Source organism: Physeter macrocephalus, chromosome 9 (genome assembly GCF_002837175.3).
Source record: "Physeter macrocephalus isolate SW-GA chromosome 9, ASM283717v5, whole genome shotgun sequence".
Taxonomy (NCBI): Eukaryota; Metazoa; Chordata; class Mammalia; order Artiodactyla; family Physeteridae; genus Physeter; species Physeter macrocephalus.
The window spans coordinates 29,263,241-29,278,981 of NC_041222.1; the positions used below are offsets into that span (position 1 = coordinate 29,263,241).

Sequence of the window (15,741 nt, forward strand, 5' to 3'; positions counted from 1 at the left end):
GTATACAGCGTGCTAGGAATGCGAGATAGTATGGGGGTACGGTCTCCAGTGTTGGGAGGGGAAAGGCGATACCCTCTCCTCGGGCGCCACCTTCGGGCGCCTCTTGCTCACCATCGCTCCGCAGCTACCGACTCCAGCGACCGCCATCTTAACGCACCTTTGTGCGCAGGTGCCCCGGAGCCACACGATCCGGCCAGAGTAGAGCCCCGCCTCCGGCCACGCCCCTCCACCCCAAGCCCGCCTCCAACCACGTCCCCTTTCTCAGAAATCTGCCCCCTCTCCCCCAGCGGTTTGAGGCTCCACCACTTGGGGGGGGGGGCGGTGGCGGGTGGAGAGCAGGAAGGGACCACTTGTCTAAAACCTATCATTATATATGGAAGTCATTTCTACAGCTTTCTACACTTTAACAGAATTATCAGACCCCAAAGCCTGCTATAAGATAATTTATTACAGACTAGCCAATAATCTCTTGTAACAATGGCACATACAACAATTTAAAACAGCAAAGATTCCTAGTTTCTTATTTCACGTAATGGCCAATGGACAATGCAGAGTCCTCAGGAAGTCCAAGAGGCTGCTACTGAGGTTATAGAAGGCCCTTCTCTGAGCAAGGGGCCTGGGAAGTCCGCATGACCTTCTGGAAAAAGTTTGTCTCTGATCTCCCAGGGAGTGTTGAGGCCCCCCCCTTCATCCAGCCGGTACAGAGGAATCACAGTCCAAGTTCCTTCTGTAGGGTTGAACGTCTATGAGGGGAACTGCAGCTGACCTAGATGAAAGGGAGTGAGGACAAAGGCTGGATTCTTTCTGCAAGGGGGAGGACTGCCAGAAGGCAGTGGCCATAGGTGAAGAGGACTCTCTAGATTGATTTCCACAACTTTTGGCTTTGTTCAGGGCTTATTCACGAAGAAAATACAGTCCTCTCTCCTGGATCCTTCAACTAGCTCTCAGGTACATACACTTAAGAAGAGCCTCTCATGTCCTGAAGCATCACTCCTCTTCCTAAAGGAGTGAGGTAGGAGGACTCCTGGGGACTCCTGGGCAGGTGGCCCCTGGTGCTTGGGTTCCAAAGAAATTCTGCTCAGGGCTCTGAAGCACCGTGGGAACCTGGTTCTACTCATGACAGATAATCTGGGCAAGGGATTAGCAGAGCTCATTTCTGAAAGGTTTCTGGTTCAGTTTCAATGCCTTGTACTCACTTGAGCTACTCTACACCAGTAGATTCTGCTCAAGGGACAGGCTGAATTCTATTCTGTGTGCTCCTGCCCTGGCCATACTCCAATCCAGACCGCAGGGCTCAGCAATACCTGTAGACTCAAATGATTACTTACCTAATTAGGCACAAGCTCCAGGCCCTCTAAACTTGTTCTTCTAATGATTGGTATGTACGGATCTAACTGGATAAGGTGTGGTATGGAGAGGGGTAGAGAAGGGGTGTGGGAGTGGAAGAACCTCTGCCAAGAATGGCTGACACTCTCAGAAACGTCTGCCCCTCTGTGGAAAATCTCCCTGCCTGGTAACCCCCCACAGCCCAGCTCCCAGCATCACAGACCTGCTGGTCAGGGACTCATGACCCTTTCTATGCAAAGCCATACTCGCACCACCCCAAACTTTTCCTTAAACGGCCTTAACAGAATGAGTCAGCCTCTTGACTACGAGGACCCTAAGATACACAGTAACTCCCATTAGCCCTGACTTGTGGAACTGGTGCCATCTGGTTGGCACAGGAGCCTAGGTGCTCAGCTCCCCTCCTCCACGGAACGAGACTCCGATTTGAGCTTCACGAACTCTCGGGCCACTTCGTCATTGCTCCTCTGAGACAGAATCCGGAGAATGGTCATGCCTGTCTCATCCATGTGGATCTTCTGGCCCAAGGGGCACCAACAGGCACAGCTGCCCTTGGCTGCCACGTCCCTCAGAGGCATCACAGCCAGCCCCAGAACACGATCCTCCCGGGCAAAGCAGTAATCCTTCACACATATTTGCAACTCATAGGCTTCTGGCCCCTCTTCATTTCCCAGGAGGCTGTGAGCACAGGGTAGATGGAAGGTGGGAGACCAGAGCTGAGGACGTCCTCAAATGAATTCACCCCAGCTGCCATCCAGCCCATCCCTTCTCTCCCCTCTCAATTCTTATGCCCCAGATCACCCCCATCCCAGAGTCCTTCAGGCCCCCATCCCATAACTTACAAGTGAAATGTCTCATTGTACTTGGGGGCCCAGTTGTTGCTTTTTGACTTGGTTGTGAACTTCCTCTTCTTATCACTTTGGTGAGGGCCAACCATGGTTACTTCCACAAAGGGCCGGAACATACCGGCTGTCTGCCACTTGAGGTCATTGGCAGCCACCACTGCACAAACATGGGAAACCTGTGAGAGATCCCATCAAGCATTCCCAGTTCTTGAGCCCCGGGTGGCATTCCCCTTGGAGGAGGGCTAAGCTGAAAGGCTGGGATAAGCAGTCCCTGCCTTTGACTGATGAGGCCACTGGGCAAGAAAAGGTCTGAGGTCTGTAAGTCCATGCCACTCACCTTTCACTGTGACCTTGTGCTCCCCAGTTCCAGGATGTGTAAACAAGTCCACCTGAATAGAGACTTCTCCCACAGGATCATCCACACCGGACCCTGAGGGACAGATGGACAGATGATTCCCCCATTGGAGAACTTTAAGACTTTAGGCCTAATTATTCCGGGTAAAGCCGTGGAGTTGGGAGGCTACTATCCTACATCCTAAAGCAAGAAGTAATCACCCACAGAAGCTATGGGGAAGTAAGTAACGGGAGAAGGAAAAGAACGGGGATAAAGAATGAGACTATGTATTAAAATACAAATCAGGGTGACAACATCTTAGGCGAAACCTCTTCCAAAACTGCACCTGGAATCTCTCAGGTTCCCCAAACCTCTCCTAGCCTGCAGAATTTTTCATTGAAAGATGCTGGAAAAGGGCAGTGCTGCCACCCTGTGTTTTTGTCTGAGAGTTATGTCCACCCCATGGTGTCTCAGCAGAACAATGCGGGTCCCATCTAGCCAAAAGCAGCACCTTCCCGCCTGCGGAGGCCCCTTCTTGGGAGGCTGCCCCGTACAGAGTGACTTTTTCCTACTCAAACCTGGACCTCTCTGCAAACAGCTCCCCAGTCCCTCTGGCCAATTTTCAGCCTCCCCTCAGCAGAGGCCTCACTCTATTTTGGGAAAACACCAGTACCCTACACCCCAGATAAAACTTCTTTGTCCTTAGATGGAGGGGTGGGGGAATTCTGAGGACAGCTATTGTTAACCCTGTCTCAGACTGTATGAATACACTGCCCATCTCTGAAACTTGGGATAGAGCCTCTGAACTTTGACACCTGGTTCCCCCAGCCCCAACATAAGCAGCTCATTCTAGTTCACAGGGGACAGTGTTAGCCCATATTAGATTCACATCTGCATGGTATATAACGTACCCTTTTCCGGCTGAATGTCCTCATTAGCAGTAAACCTAATACCTTTCCCATCATGCACTGAGTGAGGACAGGCAAGTCAAGAGGCAGCAGCAATAGGACAGAGAAAGAAGAATCAGTTAGAGGTCTAAGGAGTGAACAGCCATTCAGAGCAGCTCTACACATATTCTGAGGGAGCACAGAGATGGGGTAGGGTGGAGAGAGAGAGGTCAAAGAACTGGGGTCAATGCTCAAATGCTCCAAATTATACTTAACAGTTTGAAGATCAACCAAATCATGGACGGAAGCAGTAGAACATACAGAGAGAAGGTTTCTGAGACCCACAGGGCACAAAAGAGAAAGTTGTAGGCTCTAATTTCCTAGGCCCTTAAATGAGAAAGCAGTGGGTAGAAAACGTACACTCACAGTTGCATCCTCCCTGCAGTCACCACCCCTGCCTGCTGTTACTTCATGTGTGCCCATTCCAGCCTCTCCTCATCTTTATATGTAGCTTAAAGCTCAATGTTTCCAAAAGGCCTTTTGGATTAACTCCTATCCTCCCTGATGTTACAGGCCTTTACATGTACTCAGCTCTGTGAAAGATCCCCGTCTCCTTGAGCAAGGCTCATAACTTCTCTTGCTCTGTCTTCTTCTCACTCTGGACTTGAAATAAGAACATACGTGCAAAACGGAGCAGTACTGCAGGTCCCTTGTATTTTTCACCTTCCATCAACTCTATCCTAACTGCTTAGACCCCTCTTCCCCTCTGGGTCAGCTCTGTGCTCCAGATCCACAGCTCAGTAAGGCCTAAGCCTTCCCACTCCCCCCCTCCACCAGGTTCACTCCTCCAGACAGCATGCCCAGGTTTCCCTGGAAGGAGCAACAACAACTACGCCTTGAAGGTCCTTTCCAGGAGGACCTTCCCAGGGTGAGGGTCAGAATTTCAGTCTGAGCCATGTCTAGGCAGATGTGTTTTGTTATGAATGGGCCTGCCTGGAGGCAGGGAGGGGTTCTGAGAACTGGAAGTCACTGGGAGGAAATCAGCTGCCTGGGTTCCCTGTGCACTAGCATCACCCATGAGGCCGGAGTCTCAGCTCTGCGGAGCCCCATGATCTGCATCCTCCCTTCAACTGCTCCCGTGGTTTGCCTTTCTTAGTCTTCTCCTCACCCACACTGGAGAACCTGGAAAGTCTTTTGCTTTCTCTCCCCTGGACAGCTTCCAACTTAGGCTCCCAAAGCTATGAGTCTTCATGAGTGTCTCAACCACTCATTCTCAAGGCTTCCTCACAGATTTTTCCTACCAAACAGGGTATACTCCTTGAGCTCAACACACATGCACTGGCCAGATGATGTCTGGGAAAAGAAAGCTCAGGCACATTTCCCAGGTCTCTGTGATTCTCCTATCTGGTATGGGTGTGGGGTGGGGGTAAGTACTGGGATCCATCAAGAAATCCTGGTGTCTGAGTTTGAAGGGCTTTCTGAAGAAGTACTTGGATCCTCCCTGAGGGCTACAGGATACTAACTCCCTAGGGACAGAGATGTATCAGGGAGGGGAGGGGGGGACCCAAAGCCCTTAGGCCTTACCCTGGGCAATCTGTGAGCGCACAAAGGTCTTGATGAGTGTGTCTGTGGTCTGTGTGTACAGAGACAGGGCATAGCGTAGGGACTGCAGATCTGGGCTCTTCTCCAGGAAGGTTTTCTTCAGCCCATTGCCTCCTGCATGAAAGTATTGCTGAAAGACAAGAATAACTGCTAACTGCTACTGCCTCATCCCCTTAGAGAGGCAGCTCTCCAACAATGTAACTCAGAGAAATGACATCTGAGCAGAGGCTCAGTGAAGATGCTGGAAGAGGGTGGTGAGGCATTCAATAAACAACAATATCAGGAATACCACACAGAGCCAGAGTCATAGTCTCTCAGGTGAAGAGTATTATTTGAATATCTGGCAGGAGTGGTAAGGGATGGCCACGTTTCTGGACGTGATGCTTGAAGGATGAATCCATCTGGACAAAGATATGCGACAGAAGCATTTCAGGAAGAGAGTAGTCAGAAGTGTTGCTTTACCCCTGGGAACCCTTAGAGCACTTTAAACCTATGACATACCTCTCCAAAGTGCCCTAAATCACAGCCCACACGTACCTGCCTTATTTATCACTTTACCAGGTTATAAGTATCTTGATGCTAGGAACCATATCTGATTCTCTCTGCATCCTTCATAGTGTATAGTGCCCAGAACACATGTTGCCTGGTTGAATAAATGAATGTGTAAGAGGAAAAAAAGTCCTTCGAAACCCAAATGATTTTAAACATAAGTGAAGAGGTCAGCCAGATGTCGGGTATTAGGATCTGGAAGATTAATTCCCCGTGGGAAATATTCATGAATGACAATGAGGTACAAAGTGAACTAAACTGTCCACAGAACCTAAGAATAATGTTCTAGGTCCGTGGCGATTCACCTGAGACCCACAGGAGGTACCTTTTTGGTTGGTCCCCAGCAGGAATATGGAATAGCAGAGAAAGATATGGACACAGAAATCACTCTCTTCTGGATGTGGGGTGGCAAGAGCCCGAGGGACACCTAATCTGGCAGAATGGAATGCCAGGACCAAGAAGGTGTGGTAGTAAGGTTGTCTGGAGGAGGGGGAGGTCTCCACCTTGATGGTGTCCAGGGCGAGGTCAAGGACAGCACACTGCTTTGGAGTGAGACTCCGGGTTTCCTCTCGCGCCATGTGGTCCTAGAACCCCAGAGAAAGCAACAGCATCAGGACAGCTTATGGCTGTCATCAAAGTCTTTCCCCCACCTGTCAGCCACAGCTACATGTTCCTCTCCTTCCCCTCTGCTTCAGTCTTCAAAGCTCAAATTTCCTTCCTTCCAGGAAACCCCCAGCCTCAGAAGGACCCCACACATCCAGAGTACCTTGAGTTTGGAAAGGTGGCTCAGCTCCTTGGCAGCAGTGAAGATCAACTGGGTGCCCTGGGCAGAGAGCAAATCAGTCAAAAGCAGAGAACTCCAAACTCAATCAGGAAGCATGGAGCAGGTTTAGGGAGACACAGCAGGATGAAGTGGAAGGGAGGTGTCCTTACCGTCTGGTCAGTAAGTGGGGGCAGAACAATCATCCTCTCCATTGTATTCATTACCACCCGCCAGAGCTCCTTCAGTACCCGCTTCAGGACCGTCTTCTCACACACAGTGGCAAAAAGTGTGAGGCTGCAGGACCAGGCAACAGGTAAGGATGGGGTGAGTGCTTGAGAGCTCCCCCTCCCTGAGAGGCTCCTCTGTCTGACTGCTTCTGCCCTGTTCGTCCCTACAGGACAGACAGTCCTCAGTGCTGTACTCACTTGCCATCCAGGAAGTCCATGAGGGGCCGGAGCACACTATCTGCATCTTGAGTCACTGAGGCCCGGGCGCTGGGGGATGCATTCCCTGGGCCCCGCACCTGGCCCAGGATGTCGGCCATTTGTTGAACACACTCATCAATCCGCACCTGGAAACTACACATGTGCCCACAGTGCAGCCCTCCCTGCCCCAAAAGCACACTGTCCCTAAAGCAGCACCAGCTATTTGGTCCCACTCCAGTATACTCATGGTGTAGCTCCCACAGGGACAGCCAGCAGGAAGAGGGGGAAGATCCACATATGTGCAGCTGGGTGGATGAGTGTGGGGCACGGGATCTGGGATTGGCCAGGCACCACACCTGGCTCTGAGGGCGTGTGTTCTGGGACCACCGACCTGTTTCCAAACACCATGCTGAGCTCATCCAGAACCGTACTCAGTTTCACCTGCAGCTCCTTCAGACTGTCTGCAGCTTCAGGGTCCAACTGTATCCACAGGAGGCAGGCTTGGCTAAGCTGGTTCTCTTATGCTTTCCTCCCTTCCTGTGTCCCCACTCCTCCCTCCTAGGGCCTCTATCCCAATGCCTACTCAAATCTCTCAGCTCAAACCACTCCAGACCCCAAGCTAAACTCCTGGTCTATATCCAGTCAGGAGAGAGTGGAGTTCTGTGGCCAGGGAGCTCAGGAACAAAGGGAAAGTGCAGCAACCCCATACCTTAAGACTTACCTCCTTGCCTCCCATGGCCTCAAACATTTTCTCCAGCTGGACCCTCAGTTGCTGCATGTTGTTCATCAGGATGCAAGGCTTTGGGGACAGAGGGAGGTGTTGAGTTTGGCTCCATTCAGCACAGAACTCATCAGTCTAGAGTCCCTCCCTCTCTCACATTACTCCAAAAGCCACAGGGAATTTACAACACATATTACATGTGTCTCTCCCTAAGCACTGAGATCTGGAACCAATGCAGACAGCTCTCCTTGAATGAAGACTAGAAGCAAATGTTTCTGCTTTTAAGCTGGGTGGTGGGCCCCAGGTGTTCATGGGATTACCCTTTATAACTCTCTGAATGTATTAAAAAGAAAGAAAGAAAGACTAAGCAAAGGCCTAGCTCAGTAGAGAATAAACTACCAAATGGAGGCACAAAGGAACTCCTCATCAGGTTCTTATTATTTTGTGGCATAATCTCAAGCACAGCCCTGCTGGGAATCACAAATCAGGAGAATCACCCCACCCTTAGCTCTGAGGAGAGCTTCAAAAGCAAAAAGCCTAACCCTCACCATTTTCTCCTTTGTGCAATAAGCTGGGAAGTTCTTTGATAAGATGTCTGCATATTCCATCAGCACCTTCCCGATGGTCTGAGAAAAGAGGAGAAAAGGAAAGGAGAGGGAACCCTTAGCTCTACCCACAAGGATCTTACCTGAGGTTGTACTTCTCATCCCAGAACAGTAACAAGAGGTATGCAAAGGGGAATGTCAAAGTAAGGGACAAATCTCCCTCTCAACCCCAGAAGAGCACTGAAACAAACCCACCTGTCTGCCCCAGACTCAAGTAAAGGAGAATGGGGTAATGCCAGGCTTAACCCAAAGGCTATCACAAAGAGGGGTGGAGCTCAGGCCTGTGGCTAGGCTGTGAGTGTGATGGAGGTAAGAGGGGAGGGGGAGGGAAGGTCATGGTCACCTTAGCAAATCTCCTCATGTAGTGGGCAAGGATGTTGGGGTCTGGGCATTCCAACTTCCGGATGATCTCAAAGCTCTGATTGAGCTGTGTGAAGACGTCCACCACAGAGCAGGAAAAGAGTGCGTGCTCTGATGTCTGCTGGAACTAAGGAAGGCCACACACAGGGTCATCTTCAGCTGCTACCTTTTCCCAAGTCTGTAAGGTTCTAAAGGGCTCTCTGCCCAGCAGGGGTGGCTCAGCGGCCCTCGACAGCCCTCCTTACGGACTCCACAAGGCAGGGATAGCCATCCTGGCTAGAGCCCAGGAACTTCTGCTGATAGCTAATTGCTGGGAGACCTGGCCTGACCCCTGTGAAGCCCAAGCCCCCAACTTACCCCATCCTTCTTATCTCGTTCCAAGGCCCCATGCAGAAATTCCAGGGACACATCTTCATTCTCATCCAGCCACTGTAGGACAAACTGCTCAAACCACCTGCAGCCAGGCAGGAAAATTGGGGGTTGGAGCTAGTGGTTGGCATATACCATGTACCTGACTGTAAGGTTACTGGCCTTGTCCAACCCCTAAGCGCCCCTCTTCCCTCTGCAGCTCCCACATGACGACTCACGCTGGGTACTCAGGCACCTGCCCCTGGAGGGCAGGCAGATCCCGCATGTATTCATTGTGGAGCCACTTCACCTTGAAGTGCAGGTTCATGTAGTCAGCACTCTTACACAGCCGGTCTTTCTCATGCTCTAGTGGTGGGGAGGAAGGCTGGGTCAGGTCCTGGCAGTAGAGGACATGGTTCCTGAGCTTTCCCAAGGCGGCAGATCTAGTCAGGTGGCTCTATCAAACGTCTGAGAACAAGGGTGACTCCCAAGCACCTCCTCACAGCCATCTCTCTCTAACAGTGGGTACTCTGCTAAAAGCCTGGCCCAAATCTTTCTTTAGAGACTAAGCCAGACACCCAGATAAGGCCCACAGTCTTCCTGTGCTGGCTTTTGGAAATGCAAGTGAGGTACTGGCCTCTGGTGAAGAAGAGGAGAAAAGGACGTAGGTGCTAAGGCTGATTAGTGGGGAAACTGCCCAGGACTGGAGAGACATGACGGTTTTCCAGGGCTTTTCTAGTCCTAGTACCTGAGCCATTTCCTCAGATGGATTTAAATGAGATGAGCAGTCGTATATGACATAAATGGGTCACTGACAACCACACAGACACAGGGAAAACCAAAATGGGCCTGAGCTGACAGAATGAGCAGTTGAGCAGCCATGGTGTAACAGAATCTTGAAGTAAACTGAAGGGTCCCAGAGCAGAGCTGGGACACTGAAAAATGAACTCTGAAAGAAGTATGCAAATAAGTCAGTTTGGAAACACAGCCAGATGAAAGGGCCATCCTGCTACAGAAAATGGGATGCTTATGGACTTGAAAGGTTATATAGCTGAATCTGCAGAGCCTTCTGGGAAATCTAGGATAAAGCTCACCCACAGCTTGCCCAGAGAGTCTAGCACTGGCCACACCCACAGGCTTTCTTCATCTACCCCTTTAGAGATGAAGCATTAATTTGAACAATAAAAGCCAACTGTGTGCTTACATATAACAATGGTGAAAGCAAGCAAACTGGGGAGAGTACTGAGCAACAGAGAAGGGAAGATGATTGTCCTTGGGAACTCTACTGCTCAACTCAGAGTTGCCATGGGTTATGCTCCTCCATGTCAAGGCAGAACAGCCAGTCTAGGGCAGCTGGCCCTTGTGAATTAGTACAGCAGACACTCAAGGAGGAAATGGGAGCCCGGGATTCAGCCTCAAAAGGCTCCCTTGTCCCAGGAGTTTCATCTCCTGGCATTGTAGGCAGCACCATCTCAACCCGAAGTTGCTTTTGCAGTCTCTTCTATGAAGCAGTGAGCAAGAGAAGAGGAGACAGGTGTAAGACTAGAGGTAAAGGGAAAACGACCAAAAGTTCTTACCACCCAGAAAGAGGGCTGTTCGTATACGAGTGACAGTGGATGCTTGTGACAGAGCAGAGACACCAATGAACAATAAAGAAAGTGAAAAACTCAGGGACATCAGAGAGACTCTCTCAGGGCTTGCCCCTTCTCTCCCGCCCTGCTGGCCTTAAACCAGGCCAAGAACCTAGAAACGTAAAAAGGTACCACCAGCAGGGCCCTTCCTCCTTCCTGTTCAACAACCCACTAGAAGTGAAGCAGTGCTGCTCCATCACTCCAGAGCTCCCTAACTGCTTTCTTCTAGGGAACTTCAAGTAACTGTATTTACAGAGAATTCTCACTTTCTCTGTCAATCCATCATCTGTACTCAGGTCCAAAACCCCAATTTCTTTTTTTTTTTTTTTTTTTTTTTGTGGCATGCGGGCCTTCCTCTGTTGTGGCCTCTCCCGTTGCGGAGCACAGGCTCCGGACGCGCAGGCTCGGCGGCCATGGCTCACGGGCCCAGCCGCTCCGCGGCATGTGGGATCCTCCCATACCGGGGCGCGAACCCGGTTCCCCTGCATCGGCAGGCGGGCGCGCAACCACTGCGCCACCAGGGAAGCCCTAAAACCCCAATTTCTAATTAACTTCTGTGGTACAAAAACTAAGAGGATGATTGCTGAAACACTGGGCACACTTTAAACTATTCTAACAATAGTTAGACTCCCATGGAGTCATGATCCAGTAGTCGCTTGAGGTTGTTGACGGTGGGGTGTGGTGATCAGGGCGTGGTTAACCTGTCCAAAGGGGCAGAAGGGTATCTAAACCTTCTCCTGCCCATGACTGCCACAATCCTCCCTCCATTCATCTTTCATCCTTGGAGAGTTCTTTCAACCTCATGATTTCAACTTTCCAGCTTGCTGATATCTCCCCGGTTCTGGTAATGTCTATACAAGGCTTTGATGGAACATCTCACTTTGCCTGGGTTTAACTCCAGTCACCACCTTTTGCCATTTTAACATCTCCAGCTGAAGCTGAACAGAGTATACACACTAATCTTACCCTCTTGTTCAATGCTGAGCATCATCCTCAAGTCTTCCTTCTTCCTCTTTATTCACATCCAATTAACTCACCAATCGCTGTTGATTTCATCTCCAAAACTTCTCTGGAATTTATCCATTTCTTTCTAGTTACACTTTTACCTGTCTAGGTCTCATTACCACCTTCGCTAACCTGGATTACCACAATAGTCTCCAAACTGGTCTTTCCTCCTCCAATCGATTCTCCATACTGTAGTCACAGTGAGTGGCCTTTCTATATTAAAAATCTAGTTACGTTAATCCCTTTCTTAACATGCGATTGTTGTTCAATGCCTCTCAACTGCCTCAGGGTAGAGTCCAAAATCCTAAACATGGCTTAAAACCTCCTGTATGATCTAGCTCTGTCCTATTTCTCTATCTTCACCTCTCACTCCTCTCTTCCCCTACACTCTAAAGTGCTCGTCACACTGAACTACTGCTTCCAGTTTCCCAAGCATGCCAGCTCTGTCTAGACCCCAGGTCTCTGAACATACTGTATCCTCTGCCTAAAATGCCTCTCTCTCCCTTCCCTGTCACTAATGCCCTCCCTCCCCACCAGCTAAGTTTTATCATCCTTCAGGTGTCAGTTTGTACATCACCTCCTCCAGAAAGCCTTCCCAGGTGCTCCTCCCAGGTCCAGGTTACATGGGTCTCCTCTCAGCACCCTATGCTTATTCCTTTGGTAGCACTTAACAACTTTGAATTGTAACTGCCAGTTTATAGGTCTGTTGTCTTGACTGATCTGGGAGCTTCTCAAGGGCTGGGGCTATGCCTCATTCATCTCAACTAGCACAGCGCGTGGCACAAAGAAAATACTCAATACGCTTGGTGAATGGGGTGGGGATCTACTGAGAAGGGGCATGAAGAAACTTTCTGTTTATATTTTAATTGGGACAGTGGTTACACAGGTGTACTTATTTGTCAAAACTCATCAAATTGCACTCTTAAAAGTGTTTTTATTTTATTGTATGTATATTACACCTCAATAAAGTTGACTTTAAAAATACTGGGTGAATGATAGCATTTTCACAGTTGGAGTCAACACTATCCTTTCATTAAACAGGTCTCCCTTTCTCTTGCCCTCCACCATTCTGACAATCACTAAGCCCTGTCACAACTTCCTTCCAATGTCTATCAAATCGCGTTCTTCCTCTAATTCCTCTGCTCTAATCCCAGCCCCATCCCCTCAGCCCTAAATGATTACATTATCTGCACTCTGCTTCCAGTCTCTCCCTGTTCCATCTGCCCCCATTTTCCACTGAGGTAAAATCTTATAAAAATACTACTTTGTTAACATTGCATCTCTGCTCATCAGCCTTTAATAAATGCCAGGCAGTATGCTAAGTATGTCACATACATCTCAGTTACTTCATTAGCTCAATGAAATAGATGCTATCATCACTCTCATTTTACAGATGAGAAAATGGGAGCTCACAAAAGTTAAGTAGCTCAGTCTAAGAACACACTGTTGAGTAGGTGGTTAAACTGAGATTTGAAACCAGGTCAACATTAGTTCTTTCTCTTGAAGCAGTTCAAACCTTTTGTGTTTGTTTTAAACATATATATGTTTATTTATATATAAACATATATATGTTTTAACATATATAAACAGACAGGAAATGCAGCTAAATAAGTGAGCACAGATGGGTATAAATGGGAAGGTCTGATACAGGTAGAGAGTGATACCTTTGTGGACCAAAGTGGGAAATGAATAAAAGAATAAGCTGAATGAACAAGATGAGTAATAATTGGTCTGTGACCCTGTTCTATAGGAGAAGTGAGGGAAGAAGTATCTTTCTGGCTTTGTCACACCAATCCAGAACAACTTTCAAGGAAAGTCAGGCCAGGCAGTCTACAGCATGAGAAAATAATCCTTACCTATCTATGTATATAAGGTTCTGAGAGTCTATAAAACTGTAAAGATAAGTTTCATAAGACCATTCTCTAGTGAGCGGGCCACTTGAGAACACCCAGCATGGGAAGGGTTGATTTCTGGGCTGGGAAAGTTTTAAATAGGCACTTGCTCTAAAGCTGGAAGGAGGAACCTACATCCACACAGCAATTTCCATTATTCCTTTGGCTGAAGCTTTGCCTACCCAGCGCCTCCTGAGGCCTATCACCCACCATGCCTAAAATCACTCTAGTTTCTCACTGTATTATTCACCCAGAACTTGTAGCTGTCTGGGAGAAGAAAGGGACAGCAAACAAGGTGCTTGGACTAGGGGTCTGCAGCCCACGGCCTTGGGCACACCCTTACCCTCCAGTGCATATTTCATGTCTTGGGCAAAGAGTTGCCACATCACTTCTGCGCTGACTTTTCCCACATTCAACTCCTGAGGAAACCTGGATGACGGAAGAAGCCACAGTCAGAGAACATGGCAAGAGCCATTTGATTTGATTGATTCCAAGGCTAACATGCCTAGTTCTTGGAGGTCAGATCGAGGAGAGGAGAAGCCTAGGAAACAGGGCTACTAGGCTCAAACTGCAGAAAAGGGACCCAGGGGCCAGTGGTAGGACAAGTGGGGGCAGAGGATCCCCTCAGGCAAGGTGGCCCTAGGGGAGATGATGCCTAGAAGGCAGGGAATTGTGGCCAAGAGGAGAAGTGTTGAGGGTGGAAGACAGGCCCAGGCTAAATAAGCAGGAGGAGAAAGGGCAAGGAGGTGGGTACAAGAAGGCCCACTTTATTCATAGCAGACAGACATATACACACATGCTCTCTGGATCCCCTGGGACTCCTATGGCAGCCATTCCCAGAGGTCTCTCACTCGAGGGAAGCTGGCTCAGTCTGGGCAGGGCCCCCCATTATGTTTCCACACCTGTCTCCAGAAACAGTTACCCAGACAGATACAAGGGACAGAGGGACAGATGGACGAACAGGAGGAAGAGGTGGCACTGCAAACACATAGAGATAGGAAAGAAAGAGGCTGTTAGACAGATGGACAAACCAACCACCAAACAGACAGGGCCAAGTGAGGTGATACTTACTGGTTCAGAACGAGTGTGTAGGAATTCTTATCTTCCTCTATGATTGACACAACAAGCGTGATGAGTTTGGGCCAGAAATCCAGGTTCCTAATGCTGGGCCCTTGTTCCTCTGGAGGTAGCTCCTGATTCTTGTTCCCAGGGAGATGGTGATAGACAGTGAGAGTCAGAGTAGAATATGGAGAGTCTTCCTCTCTCTCTTCCCCACTCCATGCCCCTTCCTTGAGAATCAGGGACCCTTCCTCTCCTACAGCCTGTCTTCCACAAGACCACACCTGTTCTATCAGAGGTGTGACCACTGGGAGGTCCTTGGACACGAAGAGTCTGTCCTTGAGAACTTCTCTCCTCAGCTCCAGGGCACTGTTCTGACAAGCTTGGTCAGGCATAAAGATGCCTGTCCCCCTTCCTCCTTCTCCCAGTACCTATGGATATAGTGACTTCTTGGCTGAAGTACGCAGCCCCTCCAGTCTAAGTAGGTCTAGTTCCATGTGACCCCCACTGGCAGTCCTTCTCTTCTAGTGATGGCCCTCCTCTAATATCACCCCCTGCCCCACCACACACATGTACATCTCAACTCTGAAAAGCTCCTTCAAGTTCTGCAGGAGCTACGTAACAGACCTAGCATGCAGGTTGGCCCAGCCTTCAGTGAAGCAAAACTTCCCTTAACTTCCCTGAATGTTATTAGGGGGAAGAATTGCATCTAGAAAGTTATTTGCTTAGCTGGATAAGAAAAGACCATGGAGAGCCAAGAATACTCAATGGGGAAAGGATAGTCTCTTCAATAAATGGTAATGGGAAAACTGGATATTCCCAGGGAAAAGAATGAAATTGCACCCCTATCTCAAACCACCCACAAAAATTAACTCATAATGGATTAAAGACTTAAATGTAAGACCTGAAACCATAAAACTCCTAGAAAAAAACATAGGGAAAAAGCTCATTGATATTGGTCTTGGCAATGATTTTTTAGATATGACAAAAGCAAAAATCAGTAAGTGGGACTACATCAAACTAAAAGGTTTCTACACAGCAAAAGAAACAATCAATAAAATAAAAAGACAACCTACAGAATGGTGTTAAATATTTGTAAACCAGGTATCCGATAAGGGGTTAATTTCCAAAATATTAATATATAAGGAACTCATACAACTCAATAGCAAAAAAAAAATCTGATTAAAAAATGGGCAGAGGGGGCTTCCCTGGTGGCGCAGTGGTTGCGCGTCCGCCTGCCGATGCAGGGGAACCGGGTTCGCGCCCCGGTCTGGGAGGATCCCACATGCCGCGGAGCGGCTTGGCCCGTGAGCCATGGCCGCTGGGCCTGCACGTCCGGAGCCTGTGCTCCGCAACGGGAGAGGCCGCAAC

General features: G+C 49.1%; 1 protein-coding gene across 4 annotated transcripts in view; it reads right to left on the reverse strand.

The window, feature by feature from the left end:
* Nucleotides 1-433: 433 nt before the first annotated feature.
* UNC13B (unc-13 homolog B) overlaps nucleotides 434-15,741 on the reverse strand; it is a 242,061-nt gene continuing 226,753 nt past the window's right edge. For 2 of the 4 annotated variants that reach the window (XM_028493840.1, XM_055087110.1), the window contains 17 exons: nucleotides 14,383-14,510; nucleotides 13,655-13,740; nucleotides 9,023-9,149; nucleotides 8,793-8,889; nucleotides 8,419-8,562; nucleotides 8,019-8,096; nucleotides 7,471-7,548; nucleotides 7,141-7,229; nucleotides 6,750-6,902; nucleotides 6,495-6,618; nucleotides 6,328-6,384; nucleotides 6,065-6,145; nucleotides 4,995-5,142; nucleotides 3,435-3,491; nucleotides 2,527-2,619; nucleotides 2,187-2,346; nucleotides 434-2,022 (listed from right to left, as the gene is read on the reverse strand). In XM_028493840.1, the coding sequence (XP_028349641.1) occupies nucleotides 1,737-2,022; nucleotides 2,187-2,346; nucleotides 2,527-2,619; nucleotides 3,435-3,491; nucleotides 4,995-5,142; nucleotides 6,065-6,145; nucleotides 6,328-6,384; nucleotides 6,495-6,618; nucleotides 6,750-6,902; nucleotides 7,141-7,229; nucleotides 7,471-7,548; nucleotides 8,019-8,096; nucleotides 8,419-8,562; nucleotides 8,793-8,889; nucleotides 9,023-9,149; nucleotides 13,655-13,740; nucleotides 14,383-14,510 (1,986 nt within the window). In that variant the 3' untranslated portion in view covers nucleotides 434-1,736. Of the gene's footprint in view, nucleotides 2,023-2,186; nucleotides 2,347-2,526; nucleotides 2,620-3,434; nucleotides 3,492-4,994; nucleotides 5,656-6,064; nucleotides 6,146-6,327; nucleotides 6,385-6,494; nucleotides 6,619-6,749; nucleotides 6,903-7,140; nucleotides 7,230-7,470; nucleotides 7,549-8,018; nucleotides 8,097-8,418; nucleotides 8,563-8,792; nucleotides 8,890-9,022; nucleotides 9,150-13,654; nucleotides 13,741-14,382; nucleotides 14,511-15,741 lie in introns of those variants that run through there. The other 2 variants (XM_007111577.3, XM_028493841.2) reach the window with 2 other exon arrangements.